Source organism: Hoplias malabaricus, chromosome 3 (assembly GCF_029633855.1).
Source record: "Hoplias malabaricus isolate fHopMal1 chromosome 3, fHopMal1.hap1, whole genome shotgun sequence".
NCBI lineage: Eukaryota > Metazoa > Chordata > Actinopteri > Characiformes > Erythrinidae > Hoplias > Hoplias malabaricus.
In genome coordinates, this window is record NC_089802.1 from 60505460 (window position 1) to 60528022 (window position 22563).

Consider the following 22563-nt stretch of genomic DNA (forward strand, 5'->3'; position numbering starts at 1 on the left):
TGTTTAGTTCAATTAGTTCAATCTTTAGTGCATGGTTGTTAAATTTGTTTAAAGATGCACTAAGCGATATGCGCACAAAGATCCTAAGATTTTTATCTGGGAAGTATGTTACTTATTATGTTACTTTCTTAAGTAACATAAGTAAAAATCATACAGTATACGTTTATGTTTTGCTAAATCAATGTTTGGAAGAGTAAAAAAAAAACCTGATGCAAAATAAATAAATGATATGTATATATAAATACAATGATTTGTGAATCTCATAGAAACTCATTTCTAACTTGATAGCAGCAATCAAAAAATCAAAAAATTGGGAAAGGACCATGTCTACCACTGTGTAGCAGCCCCTCTTCTTTTAACAGTTTGTAAACTTCTGGGAAGTGAGGGAACATATCGCAATTGGGGTTGGTTTTGGGAGAGATGTGTTGCCTGTTAAGGGATAGGTTGTACTGGGAGGAGCCAGTTTTAGTCTAATCCAATGAAAACACAATGAGGGAGGAGCTGGATCACATCCAACTCCTCCCTATGTATTTCTTGTTCTGCAGCTGGCCTTGTTTTTTTTTTTTTTCATTATGAGCAAAATGTTTTCTACTGGTGAAAGGTCTTGACTGCAAGTGGGCAGTTCAGTGCCCAGACTCTTAATCTGAGAAGCCATACTGCTGTGATGGATGCAGTAGGTGGTTCAGTGTTGTCTTGCTGAAATATGCAAGGCCTTCCCGATAAGAGACATTATCTGGATGTGTTATTTTAAAGTCTGTGTACTGTTCAACATTGATAGTGTCTTTCCAGATGTGTAAGTTGCCCATGTCATAAGCACTAATGCAGCCCCCATAGCATCAGAGATGCAGGCTCTTGAACTGTGTGCTGATGACAGACAATGATTTCCAGTACAGAATCAGGCCCAAATATCACAAGCAACCAATAATGACCATCAGCCTTGTCCTTGCATATAGCATTAAGGATTTCTCCAGATTCTTGGAATCTTTTGATGATATATAATATAGATGGTAGGATCTTCAGTTGGGTTGTTTTTGATTAGCACTACTTACTTTGCGAGCCTTTTGTTGCCCGTCTCAACTTTTTTGAGATGCATTGCTGCTGTAAAATTATAAATCCAAATGCATTCTGTTTTTATTTACATTTATATAAATTTTATGCAGCATCCCAACTTTGTGTGGAAAAAATATATATATTTATTGCCCCAAATTTTCTTCTGCTATGGAGGACCAAATCTGCCAAAATTAAAAATTAACTATTTAATTAATAAATAACGCAATAAAATGAATTTCCTCTATAATAATACTAATAGATATAAAAATACATTTATAAAACCCAGAGAAAATAATAAATACCACCTTACATAAATTAAAATGCCTGTTTACCTGCACGTGTATTTAATTTACTTTCTCTCCTAACTAATTTATTTTTGATATTCATTTTTATTATTTTATGTTTAGATTTTTTTTTTTACAAATTGTATTATTTATTAATTTATTTCCCATTTTTATTTATTGCATTCATTTATTAATTTAAGAAAAAAAAATAATGAGTAAGTAAATCAAACTAAAGTTGAAAATATATATACAGAAAAAATATATAATAAATAAAAATAATAAAGGAATTAATACAAAAAATTATTGAGTAATAAATAAATGCACAAAAAATGTGCATCAATTTATAATTTATAAATTATAAATTATATTATCCCCCACCTCCAAATTAATTTGTGTGTCTTTGGTTTTATGTCCCATATTAAGTCATTTATTTATTTATTTATTTAGTTATTTAGTTAGTTAGTTAGTTAGTTTTTATATTCCTCAACTATTGTTTTCTTTCTTAATTCCAATTGTATTCATTTATTTATTGATTTAGGCAGGTTTGGTCCTCCATATTCTGCTTCAGTTTAGTTATTAGTTAGTTATTAAAACAAAACATTATTCTTCCAAACATATATATCTATATTCATATAAACACACACACACATGCACACCCACCCCCACACACACACACACACACAATGGGTGCAGGGGGATGTGGAATATTTACCATTTCCTAGGACAGTGTCAAAGCTGTAAGGTGAGTGCAGGAAGTGAGGTAGGGCCAGCATTATAGCACTGATTGCCATCAGCAAGCCACCCAGTCCAATGACGCGAGGACGATGGACACGGCTGCCTAGGTAACTGACAAACACTATCAGCACTGCATTCCCCACCTGCACATAACACAAACACACACACCACTTATCACTCTGTCTGCTGAGATGGGACAGGCTGCAGAGTTAACGTCTGATATCTTGCTGAATCACTTAAACTCTTGAACTTTGAATATAGGTCCAACACTGAACAACACAGAATAGAATTTAATTAACTGAATATTTTGTAGTCCCTCTGTGGGGGGTTAACTTGTAAAATTTGCACACAAACCACTTTTAAATTAATTGTTCACACATTGTATGTACTCTAAACCTAGTTTGTTGTTATTCAGAGCAGAGCTTTGAAGAGGCTGCTGGTACAAAATGTATTTTTCTGAAACATTGTATAAAGATTTGTTGTGGCCGAATCTCCTCTGCTTTGAAGAATTGAGTAAGAGCTCAGAAATCACTGAATGGGCTGGGCTTTAAACAGAGTTAAATAATTATAGCTAACACCCATCACATTAAACAAAAAGAATAAAGCAGAATCCCACTTTTGCACCACTGATGAAAATCCCATTCCATTTCACACTCAGGTGGAAACTTTATTGGACCGTGACTCATCGTTTTGACACAAGTTCTCAGTTACTGCTCCTTCACGTACCGCTTATTATGACATCTACCTCATTTCCTCTTACAACCTATGACCAAGATGTCGTAGGAGGTTTCGCAACTACATCTGTGTTGTCAAATCCAGGACGAAAAGACTATCATCACCTTCATAGCATTGCTAATGAACATTACATTTTATGGGGAAAGTGAAACTGAAAACACTGTCTATAAACCAAACTTGGAAAAGGAGGGAGCTTGTCATCTCTAGATTTCAGAATTAACATCTAATTTTGTTAAACAGGTTAAAATAGGCCTTTGCTTTTTGGTAATTTTCGTATACTACTACAGCTTCTTCATTGGCAAATTTTCACAGCGTTTGTTCAAATACATGTATGCGTGAAGGACCACAGCCATCATCTCCCCCAGCCCATGCCTAAGATGCCCTTGAGCAAGACACCCAAATTCTCCTGGGCACAGAGGGTAGTTGCCCACTGTTGATGTGTATGTTCAGTGCCCCTAATAAGCAGTGTGTGTGTGTGTGTGTGTGTGTGTGTGTGTGTTTTCACCTTAAATAGAACTCAAGCTTGCATTTGATTTAGCTTTGGTTTCTGAGGTGTTATGTGTTGTGTTGTGTGTTGAGGTTGGTTGAGTTTTCTGTACCTCATGGAGGGAAGAGATGGTTCCCGAGGACAGGCTGTCAAGGCCATAGCGTCTTTCGATGGTGGTGATTGTGCTTTTGAAGTAGGAGCTGTAGAGCAACTGGGCAAGCTGCAGAAGACCTTGGCAGAGAACGAAAAGCTGCAAGATAAGAGAGAACAGGTCAGAGCCAAAGAATACAACATAAATCACCAAAATATGTCAACATAAAAATTATGTATCAATCAGCAAGCTTAGGCCTCAAACTATATATATATATATATATATATATATATATATATATAAAATATATAAATAAATAAATCCTACAATATAATAACAGCTGCTTGGGAAACGAAGCATAACTGCTACATCACTACAAATATTTTACATGTTTCCAATTTATTATATACTGGAGATCCTTCAGGGCCTAATGATTTCTGAATTTCTGAAGCAAAAAATGCCTGTAAAAATATGTAATATTTAGTTTAATATTTTCACTGAATATATTCACTCATTCATTGCCTGTAATCACGTACCCGATTCAGGGTTGCGGTGGGTCCGGACCTACCTGGAATTACTGGGTGGGAACAAACCCTGGAGGGGGTGCCAGTCCTTCACAGGGCAACACACACGCACACATTCACTCACACCTAGGGACACTTTTGAGTCACCAATCCACCTACCAACGTGTGTTTTTGAACTGTGGGAGGAAACCCACACAGACACAGGGAGAACATCTCACAGTCACCTGGAGCAGGACTTGAACCCACAACCTCCAGGTCCCTGGAGCTGTGTGACTGCGACACCACCTGCTGCGCCACCGTGCCGCCCTGATGACATTCCCTATTTTCATTATTTGAAATGTTGTCTTTTATATTTTTTCCATTAAATAAGTATAGGTTTTAAATTATTTGCCCATCCTTTTATTCTGTCATTTTCATTTTGCAGTGTCCCAAATTTTCAGGATTTTTTTTTTAAGGAAAAAGTGCACTCAATTCTAGAAAATTACTAATCCCAGATCCAAATAATTTTATTAAATCTTTATTAACTAACATGTCACTAACGTGTCAAAATGAAGCAAGGAAAGAGGCACGGGTGTAAATGCAGAGATGTGGGACTATATTAAAACAAGGAATCACAAAATAAATTAATAAAAAAATGAAAGGGAACTAAAAGTGAAAAGGGAATAGAACTCAGCTAAACATATCCTAAATAAAAATAAACAGAACAGGTTTCTTTGTAATGAAAGACTAACAGAGGAAACAAAACAAGACAACTGAAATAACAACAAATAGGAACAAGATGAGGGGCTGACGAATTAAACTCATTAAACTCGTGACGAAGACAGTAAGGTAAACCAGGAGAATCTAGGAAATAACTATAATCATAAAGACCAATAATTGAGAACAACATAAAATGTAGAACCACCAGGATATTAAAGAGAGGGATGGGGAGAAAAGATTAACAACGAAACACCAAAGAAACAAAGGTTCTTTGTTTAAGGATTACTAACAAAGACAGAGATCAGAGGAGAACAGGATGAGAAGTAGAAAGAGACTGATTGAGAAACCTAAGGAACAAACCACAAACATGAAAGACAATCTATGAACACAGAAGACCAAGCACAACCAAACCAGGAAAAAAGAAAACATGAGCAATAACCGAGCTATATTCAGACAATGGACCTGGAATATAATGCTTAATGAAACAAAAAATACCTGTGAGTAATCATGAGGACAGGGCGTGGACAAGATGAGCACGTAGGGAGAGTAATCAAAAACAAAGCAGCACATGGAAGACAGATACTAAAGGAACATATGTACAAGAGAAAGCAGAAAACCAAAGAATAGTGCCAAAGGCAAGACAAAGAATAGTGCTAAATCCTGTCACATGGTTTGAAAAAAAAATCTTTTCGTTTTACAACATTTATGGTGTAAGTAAATTATTTTGAGCTTCTTGCAATTTAAAACGTTCACAGATTTTGTAACATACTGACATATTCCTACTATGTGGGCCAGTGTAATGGCTAAATTCATTCACAGAACAGAAACAATGAAGTTGTAGGTCATGGCTTTGGCTATGTACAAATAGCAGGGTAAAGGGGCACCATCCTTTTTATTGTTTTTTTTTTCATACTTCCATTTATTGCACATATCCACCAATGAAGAAACGGTTCCAATTCGTGAACCAATTCATAAATGTGGAACCATTCAGCACATTTTCACCAATATAAACTGGTTTGAGAATCAGAAAAAATTAGTTCCCAGCTGGAACCTAACAGCAGTAAGTCCAGCGCGAACCATGGCTTTGTCTGTGGGTGTGTCGAGGTTCAGTAACTCAAGAAAGAGTTCAGAGCCTCACACACAGTGGAGCTGGACAGGTTCATTTACAAGGTTTCATATAAATAAATAATAAGAAATAAAACAGGAACACACTCTGTTTGTGTGTGTTTCTGGGGCTGTGTTTAGCTCTGTGCTAGTTATGTTGCTCTGCTGTTCACAAGTAACATCAGCAGGATGGCTCGGAACTTGCCAACATTTACACACATATTATATCTCACAGAGAGAGGAGGACTGCTGAATTTGCATTTTTTTTTTACTCGAGTGTGTGTCTTTGCCTGAAATATTGTAAGGGAAGTGGTGGGGAGGCTAATTGTGGTGGGGAGATTAATGTATTTACAAAACTGCATAAAGCTGCGCACTGTCACATTAAACTTCACTTGTTTTGCTCTAACCTGATACATTAAATAAATTAATAATTGTAATTCTTAAAATCAACAACATTTTCTTAGTCGTCTTTGTTCTTTGGTGGTAGATCATCTAGTATTTATGAACCAAAAAAACTGATGCCTGTGTTACATATTATACATACACAGAATTAGAATTAAGCATTTGAACATAAAAAGCCTCTTTTATCCCTTTGAAATGTATTAATATCCGTAAGAAGGATATTGAATGGGATCACCTGAGATATTAAATATTTTGTAGGCTCTCATGTCCTTCTCTTTTCAGAACCCATTCAGTTTCATCCAGCCTATGGGCATTCACTGACTTTTCAGTATGAGATCATTTTCTATTCATTCTATTACGTTTACATATAAAATTATTTCAAAGAAATAAAATAGCTTTTTTTTGCAATATACCTTGCTGCAAAGTAAAAACCTGTTTGCCAATCCTTCCCAAGAAAAAATACTGCAAAATGTTACAGTAAAACTGTTGAACCATAAAAGTTCATAGTTCTATTTTCACCTTTGTAGTTCAACCATGAACACAACTGGGAAACCTTAAGTTACTAAGAGGTTCCTGGTCACCACTTCAAGTGTTTAATTATATTGACATTCAGTTTTAGTCCTCTTAAATATTAAGTTTACACTTTATGTTTAAACAGTTCATAGTCACCTCTTCTGGAGTGAACAACGTGGACAAGCTGGAGAGAAAGCAGGTGTAATGTATGGAATATTTGGAATCATTTGAAATCTTACCATTTTTCAATAAATGACAAAAGGCTAAAGACACAGACCTGAAGTATGAGATCTGTACAGCATTGCTAAATTGATATACAAGGCAGTGAAATTGATTTTGGGCAGCACAGTGGTGCAGCAGGTAGTGTCGCAGTCATACAGCTCCAGGGACCTGGAGGTTTTGGGTTCGAGTCCTGCTCCGGGTGACTGACTGTGAGGAGTTTGGTGTGTTCTATCCGTGTCTGCGTAGTCAAATTTCCTCCCGGTGCTCCGGTTTCCTTCGATGGTCCAAAAACACATGTTGGTAGGTGAATTGGGGACTCAGAAGTGTCCATAGGTGTGAGTGAATGAGTGTGTGCGACACCCTGCGAAGGACTGGCGCCCCCTCCAGTGTTTGTTCCTGCCCTGTACCCAGAGATTCCAGGGAGGCTCCGGACACACCTTGACCCTGAACTGGATAAGTGGTTACAGATAATGAGTGAATGAATGAATGAATTTGATTGCTGTTTGTGATCATTAATGTGTGCTTAGTTTATGTTAAGTTTAATGTTCATTTATTTTACAGGTCATTGAGGGTTTGTTTTAGGGTACATAGAACTAGCATATGAACACTTAAAGGGCCAAGCAGGCAGGAAAACTTTTACTGTGAAACGATAAATATCAAGTTCATAACTTAACTATAAACTGATGAACATCACAGTTAATACTGATAGTCAAACATCACAGTAAAACTGTCCAAGTTTAATTTCACTGTCTATAATTAATTAAATATTTCATAGTCAAACTGTGAAAGTTCACATTAAAACTTCCTGATGTAAATGCATTGGAGAGAATGTACATGGAGCCTACCACATATGCAGCATTGTTTTTTCTGTGGGTGTGTGCATGTGGATCAGTGTAGGAGTGTAACTTGTTCAGATTAATATCAGATAGAGGTTAAAATAGTATGAACAATGTTCCAAAAAGCATCAGATTTTGGACCCTTTGGACTGCCGTGTGAACAAAGCCTGATCCTATGACATTCTAGTTAAGACACCAAAAATAAAACTGGACATAATTACATTTTCAGTTTTCATCAGACTTATAACAATAAAGTTGTTTTGTGCTAACACTAAAGAAAAAACCCTGTAGGTGAAGGGCAAGGAAATTGAGTATGTCCTCACATGTATCAGAAACGTCAAGAACGTCTGTACCAACACCAAAACTGGTCTGGAAAAGCTTGGGCAGTTAGCCACAACTGTGAAATCTCTAGTAAATGGAGGCATGCATCTCAAACCACAACCACAATGACAGAACAGATAGAGAACAAGTGTTACTCATTCACTTCCTCTCTTTCTCATTTTCGCACATACTATACTCATTCCACTAAACACAAATAAATTTCCTAGAACATCTTCTTCACGCCAACAGATGTCTAAAAGCTCAAAATTCTTTGGTAGAAAATGGAATGTCAGAGCAAAGTCTTTTTTTTATTATTATTATTCTCTTTCAGAAACAGCTTTACTACATAACTGTCTCTGACTGAAGAATAAGTACATCTTCAATTTCAATAACATGTCACTGCAGGAAGGAAGGGTGGGGAAGAGCTGATAAGAGGAATATGACAAGCTGGAAGAACTTCATCCAGAAGCTGCACTTGATCTAGCACACAAAGAGTTAACATCCACCACTAAACCTGCGCTTAGCGGAGTATTAAACTGCGCAGGCAGTGCTCTATGATCATGTTGTTTGCTTTGAGGGTTACAGACGTTTGTTCACTTCTCTGCTTGGCTCTCTGGGGGCCCTCCACTAGAAACACGGCTGAGATCAAGGCTCATAATTTGGATCAGTTCCCAGAATCCTCAGCGAGAAAGAGAATGAGAGAAAAAAAAAGAGAGAAATGCTGTAGCTTCTCTATGCAGCTCACTCATTCCCAAGTCACTGTTACAAGAGGCTGAAAGGAGCTTGTAGAGGAACACAAGAACTTCAGGCTATCAGATGGGACATGAAGAGATTCTGGCTGGATTTTCCACCCAAACACAAGACACAAATCCATCTTTTGCTCGGCCGCCAGCTGAGGCCGGGCGGGTACTGAGCATACCGTCGGCTCCTGGAACAGCTAAGGCGCCTATTAAAGTTCGGCTTTGTGGTCTGTTAGCGCGCACAATAGCTGCTTTTACACAGTTGCTAAAATTTGGTCCTTGTTTTGCAGTGAGGGGTCTTTAAGAGCTGTTTAGATAGGCAGGCTGTGCTTGGCCTGCTTCGGTGAGTGCCTTTGTTAGCAGTTATGTCTCTGTGCTTTAGCTGGGGTCTCAATTTGATCCGCTTTTCCATTGAAATCACTGTGTACACACTGAGCAGGGACATGTTCTTTATTTAGGCTGGCTCTGCAGGAGCCAGTCTGGATCCTTTCAAGTATAGCATTGCAGAGTGAAGCTCCAGCAGAAACAGCTCATGTTTATGATTCACCCTGACGCTCACTGACAGGCTAACACCAACATTACAGGGAGCCCATCTTCCAAGAGCGACTGTAAATCAATGTGGTCTCGAGATGTCAGAGAAAGGTGCGTCATAAACAGTCTTCATAACGTTCGAAAAATCTAGAGCAGAAGTTCCAGAACAGAAGATGTCAGAACGCATCAGTTGAAATGATCTACGGCAAGGCGTAGCCAGCCGGCTCATCAGCATGTGATTATCTCAGTGGAAGGCAGCGGATCTTCTTGGCTATGACACCCAGATTTATCACTCATTTTCTCGTTAATGACAAACTCCCAGCTGCTCAACCCAAACCACATGGATTATGTTCTATTGTAATGAAGTGATTGTGCAAATGGCTTGCAGATTCCTGGAGGAGAATCAGAACAGTATACTTCCCCACAAATCATTTTCAGAGATCCAAACTTCTTCCATCTTCTTTTCAAGCATTTGTGCCCTGGCAGGACTGCACAGAGCTTACCAGGAAGTCTAAGAAACAGCAATGACAGTTTTAATCTGGCCTTAATGCTTTTCTTATTCTTAAAAGATGCCTCAGAGTGTGTGTGTGGATTCCTTTTCTTTTTTTTTCAGAAATTCCTTGCTGTCTTACATCTTTCAGCAGATGGATGGGTGTTTTAGTACAAAATGAAAACAATTTTGGAAGCAATACATTCAGAGACACTCGTTTCATATTAGAAACTTCTTAAATTCCTTTAATACGAAATTCTTTCAAACAAGTTGCTACCTCAGTGGATGTCGCTTAGGACAAACTGGTTTTGATGACAGTTTGGACATGAAGGGAAAAACCACTCAACATTTTGTAAATGTGTCACATCTTCTGCCCCCTCCTGACAGCCATTGTGGTTCATCCACAGGCTCACTGAGAATAAAGAATCAGGGGAAGAGGCCGACAACAACATTTCCGGATGCTTGTCTTTGTTGATAACGTATGCTGTAGAAGGCAGAACACCTTTCTGATTTCCTGAAGATGTATGAGCAGAGCTGCAATTCATAAATGAAATTCTCTATTTATTACTCAACCACATTTAACGTTTACTCTTCTTCTGTGTATTGGCTTCTTCCATCACAGACTGCAGAAGGTTCCAGAGCCATTCCTGAGTACTAAGGTTGAAAGTAGAATCACATGTAGCACTGTACATTTCTCACAAGCAAGCCCTGACCAAAGAGGCTAAACACCTTGACCTAGCAACAAAAGTGGTGCTATTATATTTGATGATTCATATCATGGAACTGCTAGTGACCACAACAAAAATATAGAACACGTTTCCAATACAAGCAATCAAAAAAAAACTTGGCAAGCGATTAAGCTTTGCTGGAGCCAGAGGAGATAAAAGGCAGGTTGCGTTTCCATAGCAAGGGTCAGGTGTCCGCAGGAAGAAAGACCAGTTCCTTGCTGGTAGGTGCTGACCTGTAACCCAAATGCATGACACACCCATTCTGTACCTAATGGGAGTAGTTTCACGAATCCAGACAATGTGATGTCGAAATCTCGCCGCAAGTTCAACACAGCTCGGGTAAAAAGCTTATCTGTACTTCTTGGACGCTGTGCTTTTAATCAAGAGAAATGATGTCTTGACCCAACTCCCACAATACTCAACTTCTTTTAGTAAATTTAGCAAGACTTGGATGTCAAATGGTGTCCATTCATCATTTTAAATTATAAAATGATGAATGGTTAGAGAACAAATTGAAATAATCTTTGTGAGCCACTAAGACAAACATGAATCTGCTTATCCTTGCTCTCCAATGAAAAACACGTATCTCCATTTTTGTGGAATTTTAGTTTACTACATCATTTGAACACTGTAGCTGTCCCTCACATTGTGTGAACATAAAATTAAAAGAAGAACCAATAGAAATGCTCCAGTGACGTTATATTTAAGGACCACCGGGTAAGATTTGAAATTTTTTCATCTGGGCTGCCCATATTTCAGAGTGCAGTTCGCTTTTGCAGCACTGTCCTTAAATTAACAGGGACAGGAGAGGAAAGGGTGTGGTTTCCTACAGTTACATAGTGCAGTTTCTGCAGTGCTGAGCCCAAACTGGGCATTGCAAGCAGAAGATTTTACCAGCATTAGCAAGATTTGACCAATATTTATAGTCAAATACCCAATTCAGACATTTTAAAGTGGACCCATTATGGACACAGATGTACAACTTTGCACACACAGCTTCTATAATCTCTCTTCTATAAAACGGGATGCTAGGAAGCAGCTGCTCATGAGTTTAAGGTCCCCATGTCCAGTGTCAAACATGAGTTCCCAGACTAAATTTTCAAAAGTGATTGCACTTCATTCAACACAACTGAGATATGTTTTAATGGAGTTAATCAGAAATAAATTGTTGGATAAGTAGGTGTCACTAGGGAATCTAGATAATATTTGTACATTTAAATTACATCTTCAAAATCATTGCGATGCTCCACTGACCTGTAATAGGGGGGAGAGCGCCTCTGACTTTACTACTCCCTGTTCAGCACTGCAGAAACTGCACTGTGTACCTTTTGGAGGAGTGTAGGAAACCACCCCACTCACTGATTTCAGGACAATGCTGTAAAAAATATTTATACTCTGTAAACTGAGCCCAGGAGCAAAAAAATGAAATCTTACCAAGTGCTTCTTTAAGTTGGTAAATACGTTCTTGCAACTTTGTGCTGTAACATTCTTCACTGCCAAGCATTATTGCAGCCTCTGTAACATTATCAGGACAGTTGAAATCGGAGAAGTTTTCAACAATGTGCATCAGAGTTTGCACACCTAACAGTATGTTCTGTCTCAGCTTCTGCCACACGTCACTGCTCACTGACTCATCCTCATTCAACACATCTATACCAACTACCTGTGCTTTCCACACACAGAGACGGAATGACTCCAGTACAGAGTGACTCCAGTACAGAGTATAAACACCGTAGTACGCACATTCACAGTTGTACAAACACCTCTCCACTTGTAACTTCTGGAAGTGTTTTTAATGTAAAAGCTGTTGGGGTAGGGGGGTGTGCTTAAGACACTCAGAAGGGAGCACAACCTATTTTAGCAGTGATCCGGATCTAAACAGACCCACCACAGCTCTGCAGATAGCCTAGCAGTTAAAAAAAAAAAAATAAATAAAAAAAAAAAAAAAACACTTGAGCTTAAGTAGGGATCTGGATAAAAGGCTGCATCCTGTGTTAGTTTTGGAGAGGAGGTGAGACACTTTGTCCAGGTTGTGATCTAATACAGATTGCAGAACACCATGCAACTGAAACAAGGCAGAAAATCAACTGATCCCTAGAAAAAATATCACACATACTTGGCTAAAACAGGCAGACATGCCAGTACACGCTCAAATTCACAGAACACTAACATGCTTTTTTTTTTTTTTTTTTTTTTTTTTTAGGGAAAGATGTGAATGCTTCACTTTAACAGATGACAGTAAAACTAAGCTTAAAATATTGATAATAAAATTCCTCTTAACTGCATAGTTCATGTACAACAAAATGATCTAATGCAACCTAACATACAGTATTTGTCCAAAAGCTGGTGGGCACTTCTAGTAAGGGATTTTGGACAAAGGGGTTCAATTACCTGAAAAATCAGTACAAATACGAAAACTTGCATTTATTTGTTATTGTACAACACACAACGAAATGTGTCTTCCATGTTTAACCCATCTATGGCAGTGAACACACACACAGACACCTGAGGAAGTGATCACACAGCCAGAGTGGTGGGCAGCCATCCTCAGTGACTGGGGAGCAGTGGGGGATTAGGTGCCTTGGTTCTTTAATTCTAGAATGCGATGCTCTAGTCTAAGATCAACATTCCCAGATTCAAGCGTGGTAGAAGGCACCAAAGCATTGAGATGGGTTTTGCTGATGATCCAGAATTTATCATCCAACAACCAAACATGAACCCACTAATGCTCTTGTGGCTCAACACCATCAATCACCTTACAGCAATGCTCCAACATCTACTGTAAATCCTTCTGAAAAGAGCTGAGGCTCGGGCCAAGTCAAATAAACTCTCTATTAGCACCCTTCATTTCAAAAGAAACACTGAATGAGTAAGTGAACATGATGTTTTGGCCATGGTGTACATTTTCAAGTTCACCCTTTTATTCAGGCTGAATGCAAGTGAACTTTATCTCGGTGCCAGAGAAAAGGCTTGGCTAGGGTTCGAAGTTTAGTGGCAATCAATCATTGCAAAACAGAAGGGCAAGCAGACCAGGAAAACAGATGAAATCGCTAGGTACAAACTGTACATTCCTCAAGAAAGGTGAAGAAAGCAAATAATGCAACCGCAGTCCTATCCAGAAGCAGGAAGAGATGTGTTACTGGAGTCAAAATAATGTGAAATAATGTGGGAATTGCAAACTGAAATATATCATACGTTTTAAAAATTCATTAAAATGTCCAAAAGACATGAGTGGTCAGAAATTAGACGCATACATCAGCCATCTCACAAAACATCTCAAAATGGTGAGACACAGGCTGCATGAGCGAAACATTTCTGTCTAAACAGAACATTCCTAAGATATCTGGTTTGGGGCTAACACAAAGTCCAAAATATTCAAAATATGAGGCTAGTATATGAATTGTTTGCAATGGCCACTGATTTAGGGAAATGAAGGACCAAAAAGAAATAAGGGATCACAGGCACCATTGGCAGGCGGTAGCAGAAATACATAGAAAACAAAAGCCAGTTTTAGAGCATTATTTAATCTAATTCCATCTGTCAAATTCTGTGAAATAAATAGAGCCTTGCTTGTATTCAATCCCCTGCCAGCTCTCCGTGTTCTGCTTAAAACTTTCAAATCGAACATACTTTTGCAATAAAGAAGTGATGATGTTATGGACATCGTGGAATTCATTAACCCGGGCCAAAAATGTGTCTTTATGAGACTGTCTCTGATCAGCACCCCTCGGGGTTCATGTAAGATAAAGAGCGCCGAGCCAAGATCAGATTTAGAAACCAATTACAAACCAATTAACAGCAGACAAATCAGCATTCAGAGTGGAAAAAAACTTATGTTTGACAACCCATGCATTAATAACAACACTGGAAGAATGTAATCATGTCAATTAAATTAACAATTATAGTATTAGTTCAAAAAAACAAACATTAGCAACATTAAAATTAAAATGAAAAATCCATTAATATCTGCACTAAGAATAACTATTTAAACAACAACAACAACAATTATTATTATTATAATAGTCTATAAACATAGTCTAAACATTTTCATAATACTAATAATAAAAATTATAACAATAATATTAAAATAAATTATAACACCTACTATGATTATAGTTACTACTATATTACTACAATAAATTTAAAAAACTACTACTAAGAAATATATTAGTAGGTAATAATTTTTTAATAGGAGCATTGCCTTATAGCAATAATGCAAATAAAATCATCAAGACATTGTTAAAAGAAAAACTCAGTGGCAAACAATATAATTACTACTACACTCTAATAATAGCAGCCTACAGCAACTACATATAATAATATAAAGTAACAACAACACTACTACTGTAAGTTAATACTATTTCTAGGCTACTGTTGCATCTCACACTAAGTGTAGGAGCTGGTGATAATGGGGTAAGTGGTGGTGTGCTGAGAGCAAAGGTGCTGATTACCTTTATGTTGCAGAAGACGGAGTTCTTGCTGTGTGTGAGCCCTTTGGTGAACAGGTCCATGTTTGCGCTGTGCGGCTGCGTGCTGCGGGACTCTCGCTGTTTCTCCTCGCGCCTCTCTGCGAGCTTTTTATGGCTCGCGCTGCTGATGACGTAACGCAGCCGTGTCCGCGAGCCGCGGGTTTAAAGCCCGCGCTCAGTGGAAATGACGCGGCTCAGTTTTCCTCTGCATAGGGCCACTTCCGCTTCTCGACTTCTGAGAGCTGCAGTTCCTCCCATCTATCCAAACTTTCACACATTTCGTGACCAGTGGAAACCACTCAACTGTCTAACTAGTCATCTGTCCATTCACACAGTCTCCACCAACACCTTGACTGACCAGAAACTATTCTGTCCATGCCTTGACTTGTAAAGGTTTCAGTCCATCCTTTATGTTATGTATAAAATTTACAATTTAAAGATGGTGATTTCTGTTTTCTAATTTTGAACAAAGCATATTAAGATTTCATTTTATGGGCTTTTCTGTTTTCTTGCTAAAGTCTCCATCATATTACAACACTATATAATTGTGTAAAATTACAAATGAATGTGAACAGACATTCTCCAAATACCTGTGGGAGTAAATTCTAGTAATTTCTAACTTTGAAGTTAGTCTCTCACACACACAGCAAGAGAACACACAGCATATTATACAATGAATCATGTTTATACATCCAAGGTTTTCAAAGAGAGAGTATTCAGACAGCTCAGGTTATAGTGAAATTTATTTTAAATAAGAAATGGCTGTCCATTTATTTAATTACATTATTGCATTGTTTGGGTTGATTTCCCATGCATTCTGGGATATTTTAGAATGGTATGATTACCCTTTTGTCTCATATATTGAGTTGTAATTAGAACGCCATTAAGAAGGTACAAATCTCGTCCATGGGTTTATTTATTAAATTGGGAACTCGGAGATGATATGAGGCATTCAATCATTCTTAATTCTTTGGTCTGAAAAGGCTACCACAATGCTTTCTTCAGAGAATAGACTACTGTGCACATGAGACCTAGTCATCCGAATATGACAACAGGTTACTAACTGAAGGCATTTACTGGTAGCACAGCCTCCTTACACAATATCATATCACATGGATGTAGGCAAGTCACACCTAAGACTGATTAAAGTTTTATATATTGCTTAGTGATTAGGTACACAATGTTTCTTTAGTTCCTGTATGACAAACATTCGCTCAATGGGGGGGAGGTGTGTGTGTTGGGGGGGGGGGGGGGTCCCAACACACAAACCATATCTTAACAACTTTTGCCAAAGCAACACACACTGACCAGTTCCCAGGGTAGACTCCCATTAATAGCAACTGGCATTCGAGCCATTACTTCCTAAGGCAGAGCCAAGACACCCCTGATTGCTAAATTTCCGACGGCCATTTAAAAACGTTATTTTAAAAGGTGAAGTATAAACTGCATTATAAGAACATCTGATTTGGGTTGTTCTTGATCACATTGTTGTTGCTCACTGAGGAAGGCAACATTGAATTCAGTTCGCTTTAAACAAGCTTCAACTTGCCAGCGTTATTAAACAATACAAGCACAGAGACCATTTAAACAGCAGTGTACATAATGCAATATTTATGGACCAATAAAAATGCTCCCATGTGGTTTTCCCATTTCCATGTATTTTAATGTTATTCCGTCTGCCAATCAGTCTTTAACGGCCTGGCAAGCTTCAAAAGAGAACAAGCATCTGAATTGTTGCATAATATGCCAGGTCTAAGATAGCATTCCCCTCAGTGCCCATAGGAATGGATTTGTTCCATGGTGTCGTCTGTTTTTTGTCCATTGTTGTAGTCAAGGAAAGTACAAATCTGGAAATACAAGGCATTTAGCAGAGACAAAGTATCTAATCAGGCTATAAATATTACACTACACTTAAAGACAATCCAAAAACTTTGTTCTTCTTTGGCACATTCCCCCTAAAAACAACAGGAATGTCATCTCCACAGTGAGATTTCTGCCTCAGTACATTACAGGGTAGTTACATTAATACATTCGGAGGTTAAAATGTAAAAATGTCCCGAAAGAGTAACAACCGACATGTAAAACCACATTTAGCAAGAATGCTGAGTGACTTTGATAACTACTGGAAGCCTGCCAAGCCAAACACAATGGCTGCAGCAGTGCTACAAGGCAAGCACCCAAAGTCCAACACAGAGCTCATACCAGAAAACACACATTTAATCAGTCACCATGAGGAACAAACATCAGCAAATAGATCAGAATGTCTGCTCTGTGGTATCACTTTTGAAAGCTAAAAAACGTGAGTTTGTGCATTTTGGCAGAAATCTCTTTACAAACTCAGGTTAAAGCTTCACAGCATAGGCCTGTAATGTACTTGCCAGATACATTGCCTTTCAAAAACTGGGAAACGTCACATACATTTTTCACACTCATGGTCCATTTTACCAGATTGTAATCCATCTGTTGCTCTGCACACAGCGTTAGCCTGCTTTCACAGATCTTCAACGGTCACCATCCCCACAGAGCAGGTGTGAATTGGGTGGTGGATCATTCTCAGCGTTGCAGAGTCACTGCCGTGGTGGTGGTGCCGTCTGTTGTTTGTAAGAGTGGATCAGACACAGCCGTGCTGCTGGAGTTCTCAAACCCAGTGGTCACGCAATGGCCCACATATACACCTCTAACTCATCGGTCCAACTTGTACATGTAAATTCAGATACATGAGCTTACCTGCTGCTGCGCAGTTTATGTTGTTCTCCCCCTAGTCTACATCAGTGGACGCAGGATGCTGTTGACCGGATATTTTTGGCAGGTGGACTACTCTCAGTCCAGCAGTGACAGTGAGGGCTTTACAAACCTGAGGAGCACCGCTGTGTCTGCTTTACAGGTACCAGCACATCACACGCTGCCACGACACCACCACATCAGTGTCAATGCAGCGCTGAGAATGATCCAGCCTCAGATCATACCTTTTCTGTCGGGGTCCTGACCATTGAAGAGCAGTGTGAAACGGGGATATGAAAGTATGAAATAGGTGGACTACAGTCTGTAAGTGTAGAAATACAAAGTGGTCAGTGGAGCTGATAAAACGGACATTGAGGGTAGACACAAGGTGGGTGTTCCTAATCCAGTGATTATTTCATACACCCTTTTCAATAAATTAATTGAAGCCTCTATTTTAAGGTGCACCCCCCATGGGCAGAGAAGTTCCACAGCTTGTATAACCAGTCATAAACAGATGATATTCCTGCATCAGTCTTTCTTCCAATAACAAGTGTTGCTTGCTATGGAACACTCCTAAACATACACAACACCTTTCACACTGTAAAGCAGAACAGAAATGTCAACTGAAGGACACTATAGGAGCAGGATGCAGTGATGTAATCAGTGAGGATTCTAAATAGTACAACAATGCAGCAGTGTCCCTCAGCGAAAAGCTTTAAAATCTGGCTCTCACTTTAAACTCCAAAGTTCATTCAGGGTTTTTCAATAAATTACAGATTTTAAATAACTTTCCATTACAACACCAAGGAAGAGTGCAATTTTTCAGCAACTTCATTCCCTTCATGGGCTCAACAAAAACAAAGTAGTTTTTTTTTCTTCCCCCTGCATGACACAAAGACAATGCCTGTTTATGGAAAAAAAAAGAATGTGCAGCAGCTATGTAATCACTTTACTAATCTAGATAGAGGATATTCTTCGAGAGTGAAAGCATCTGCTAGACATAAGAAATGGTTAACTATGCGAGGGGGTCATGAATTGGGAAAAGGAATGAAAACAAATGCATTAAAGAAGTAGAAAATTGTTTCGATAGTTACCTTTTTTATGCATCATACAAATGTCCCAAATCCCTCTGAAGTAAAGCACCATTCAGTACAGGAGAGTGCAAAAGAAACATCACCACACCAGACGAGTTACAGTACGGTTACGATGATCTTAATGCTCAACTGCTTCAAGAAAACAGATTCCAGACTTAAGTGTTTTCTTACTGTCACAGCACACTCAGCTGATTTACACAGCAGATCGTTGGGTTGAAGGATCAACCACATTGTGTCCACATTATTGGTATATAATAGCAGTATTCAAAGCACTTACAATATCCTAACACCAATGACCAGTTGAATCATATGTAGAGTTAATCACCAAATTCAGCTAACATTAAGCACCTCGAACGAAAAAAAAAAAAAAAAAAAAAAAAAAAAAAAAAAAAAAAAATATCACAAACTCTCCAAACTGCAAGAGTACACACAACAGTGATTCAGTTTGCGAGAGAGCAGTGGAGAGCACTGGTTTTACTTCAGCTATATCTAATCATACCTGTTTCAGCTGGGTCTGATCTGGCAGACTAAGGACAGACCCACTGGAGTAATTACAATCTTACGTGAACAACCCCAAAACAATAAACAAACCCTCTAATTAACAATAATAGTGCACGAATGTACTTTGTAATTAAATAAACAATAACCCGCAAATCATAAGAATAAGACTAACAGTCAAGAAAGACTCAACACACCTCATGAGACAGTCTCAGTGTGACTACTGCCTCCTACTGCTGGTAGTTACAATGCAATGAAAGCAAACTTTGGAAGTCAGGAAGACAAACTGCCAAAAGCCCTGCTCCAGGTGACTGTCTTTGAGAAGTTTGGTGTGCTCTCCCTGTGCCTGCGTGGGTTTCCCCTGGGTGCCACGGTCCAAAAGCACATGTTGGTAGGTGGATTGGCGACTCAAAAGGTGTCCATAGCTATGAGTGAATGTGTGTCACCCTGGGAAGGACTACAGGGTGTGTTACCACCCTGGTGCTCAGTGATTCTGGGTTGGCTCCGGACCCACCGTGACCCAGAACTAGATAAGCGGTTACAAACAATGAATGAATAACGGATCCCCAAAATAAAGTAGTTCTGTGCACAATTTAGAAATGACATTTTTTATTTCAGGAAAAAAGGGGAGATACTTGACCAAAATTACACAAAAGGCTACATAGTTCTGTCTTAGAAACTGATTGCCATTTTGTGCCTCTTACAATCCGTGTGATTTCAAATACATTTCATGTTCAGGTCTGGGCTCCAGAGCAGTCAGTCCATTGTTCAGAGGAGGGAGAAAGAAGAAGGGGGTGGGGGGAGGGAAAAAAAAACAACAACAACCTAAAAACCCTGCTTTCTTCTTTTTTTGTCAATATTCTTTTCTTAGTAACAGCTTCCTGACCGCTACCTGTGTGTTCAGACCATTGTGTTTTCTTTGCAAAGTGGAGGGACAGACAAACACATTGATTTTGAATGACAGACAAAACTTCTTGGTATGTTCTCATAGGTCCAATTTTGAACCCAAATCCTCCAAAGAACGAGGGGCGTTTAATCAAGTCTCTGTATGGAAATAATCTACTAATCCTGAGGGAATTTTATAATGGTTCTAGGAAGTGACACCTTGAGGATATATAAAACAACTAGCTTATGTCTTATCTAAATTTGATGATTAGTAATGTTGCAATCACGAGGAAAACTAACCTCAGTATCACAAGTATGTTGACAAAATTGAGCATGAAGTTGTGTCCACTTCTTTGCTGTGTTGGACTCACTGTATTTAACAGAGAGCTTTAACTTTATGCAAATAAGTGCAGCCACTGCGCTACATCTAGCTAATCAGGCAAAAGTATGTTGGTACCTCATGCAATCACCCTACACAGAAGCCTCACAGACATGCCAACATGCAGCAAGCAGAGAGATAATGAAAAAAGAAACATGGCAAAGGGGGGGGGGGGGGGGGTGAGTGGACATGTACTGTTAGCCTGTAAGTTTTTACCTGTTCCCAAATTTACAGAAACATCTCTGTGGAAAGCGATTTTCTGATTCTAGCAATAAACTATCACTTTTTATTGTAAAGTCATATATATATTTTTTATTACCATTGTTTTTTTCCCGGAAATTGAAAAGGTAATTGAACACAAATTAAGGTTAAGACTATGATAAATTCCATTTGTTTTAGTCAATACCTCAAATGAGAACTTATTAAACACCCCAGTATATTAATTTCCTTCCATGGAAGTTGGTTATCTGAAATCTAAATTATTCAGATATAGCTTCTGAAAAACAAGTAACTTGCAACATGTTTGGACTGGAAATGAAATAAATGAAGGTTGCCGTCTGATCCTTACAATACTGTACAATACATCTATAATAACATAAAAGCATCAGAAATTAAACACCGAGCACCCACTTTACTGTGGGCTCTCTAAATTGGTATGTATTCAGGAAACATTTTACACAATACCTTTTCAAATTAACATGCAGTGAACATGAGAACAAATGGAGAAGACCCTATAAATGCTAGAAAGCAAAACACGGCTTTAAAGAAAATAAATGGTGTCTATGCACGCCGTACACTTCAATTATTCACAGTGACTGGTGTTTCTTTAAGCATTTATACAAATATTTTCAAAAATACAAGGATGATTTTGTTCTGACACAGAACAAACATCAAAACATTTATGAATAAGTAACAACCCTGTATGGAATTTTTCCTATTAATGGAATTTAATTTATTTGCTTATTACAATTCAAATTCTTTAAAAAAAAAATCCACTGAATAAAATAGATACCTTGCTGCTGTAGATGTACCACAAGCCAGTTAAACACTGGTTCCGAAAGTAGTAGTAAAGTTCAGCATATCCACTCCCTCAAAGAAAGGGCATTATCTGAGGAAGTAAGCTGGTGGGCAATGCGGATAAGAGCAGAGCTCTACCAGAATCCAGGTTAGCAGACCTGGATGAAAGAGAAGCATTTTGGAAAATGTCCTTTTATGAGTACCAATGGAGGACTGCTATACAAGGTCTGAGGTTCTGGACAAATTCACTCGCTAAAACTTTTTTATCCAAATTGCTATTTATATTTAATACAGTGGAGTTACCTCCTCTCACTGCAGGATCTAAAACAACATACAAACTATTTTCGAAGCAAGCAATGTCTGAAAAATCAGACATACATCAACTGTTGTATGAGCTTAAGGAGAGCATTCATCAAAAGTGTTTTCAGCTGAAAAAGTTTCTCTAAAAGAGAACAGTAGCTTCCTGTGAAGGTAACGCCAGCATTGTTGAGGTGAGGACATCTGAGATGCTCAACAGGAAGAACCCGAGGATCTCTTACTCCATGAAGGAACGAAAAGAGAAAATTCTGAACAAAGCAATAAATTCTCCCATTGTCCAAGTATCAAAAAGCAGTGAGGTGGAGTCTTGAAGTTGTAGTGACAACAGTCTTTTGACCACCAAAAACAAAAAATAAAAATCCTAGTAAGGCACAATTTTCAATTTCCTTTTTCTGTCGTGGTGCTGGTCATCGATTACCAGGCGTTAGACGTAGGCGCCCAAAGCCGCATGGAACTCTGTAAGACACTGTACAAGCTGCTGGAATTTTGGCCTCTCCTCTGGATCCAAGGCCCAGCAACACGCCATCACAGCAAACCTGAAGTAAAAGATAGAAATGAAAAAAAAAAAAATTAAGATTCAGTAGGGCAGAAAAAAAATAATTTATATATATATATATAATCACCTTCACACCTGCTAAAATGCTTTTCTTTCATGTGCAATCAACACCTTCCCTTGTATATTAACAGACG

At 38.4% G+C, this 22563-nt stretch overlaps 2 protein-coding genes across 5 annotated transcripts in view; both read right to left on the minus strand.

Moving 5' to 3' along the window:
* slco2a1 (solute carrier organic anion transporter family, member 2A1) overlaps positions 1-15048 on the minus strand; it is a 31882-nt gene extending 16834 nt beyond the window's left edge. Inside the window, exons 1-3 of the mRNA XM_066664384.1 lie at positions 14944-15048; positions 3404-3541; positions 2047-2212 (exon numbers count right to left, since the gene is read on the minus strand). Coding sequence (XP_066520481.1) covers positions 2047-2212; positions 3404-3541; positions 14944-15003 — 364 coding nt within the window. The 5' untranslated portion in view covers positions 15004-15048. The remainder of the gene's footprint in view (positions 1-2046; positions 2213-3403; positions 3542-14943) is intronic.
* Positions 15049-19884: 4836 nt separating this feature from the next.
* The window catches only part of ryk (receptor like tyrosine kinase), a 66415-nt gene continuing 63736 nt past the window's right edge, over positions 19885-22563 (minus strand). For all 4 annotated transcript variants that reach the window (XM_066665542.1, XM_066665541.1, XM_066665540.1 and 1 more), the window contains one exon: positions 19885-22409. In XM_066665542.1, coding sequence (XP_066521639.1) covers positions 22298-22409 — 112 coding nt within the window. In that variant the 3' untranslated portion in view covers positions 19885-22297. The remainder of the gene's footprint in view (positions 22410-22563) is intronic.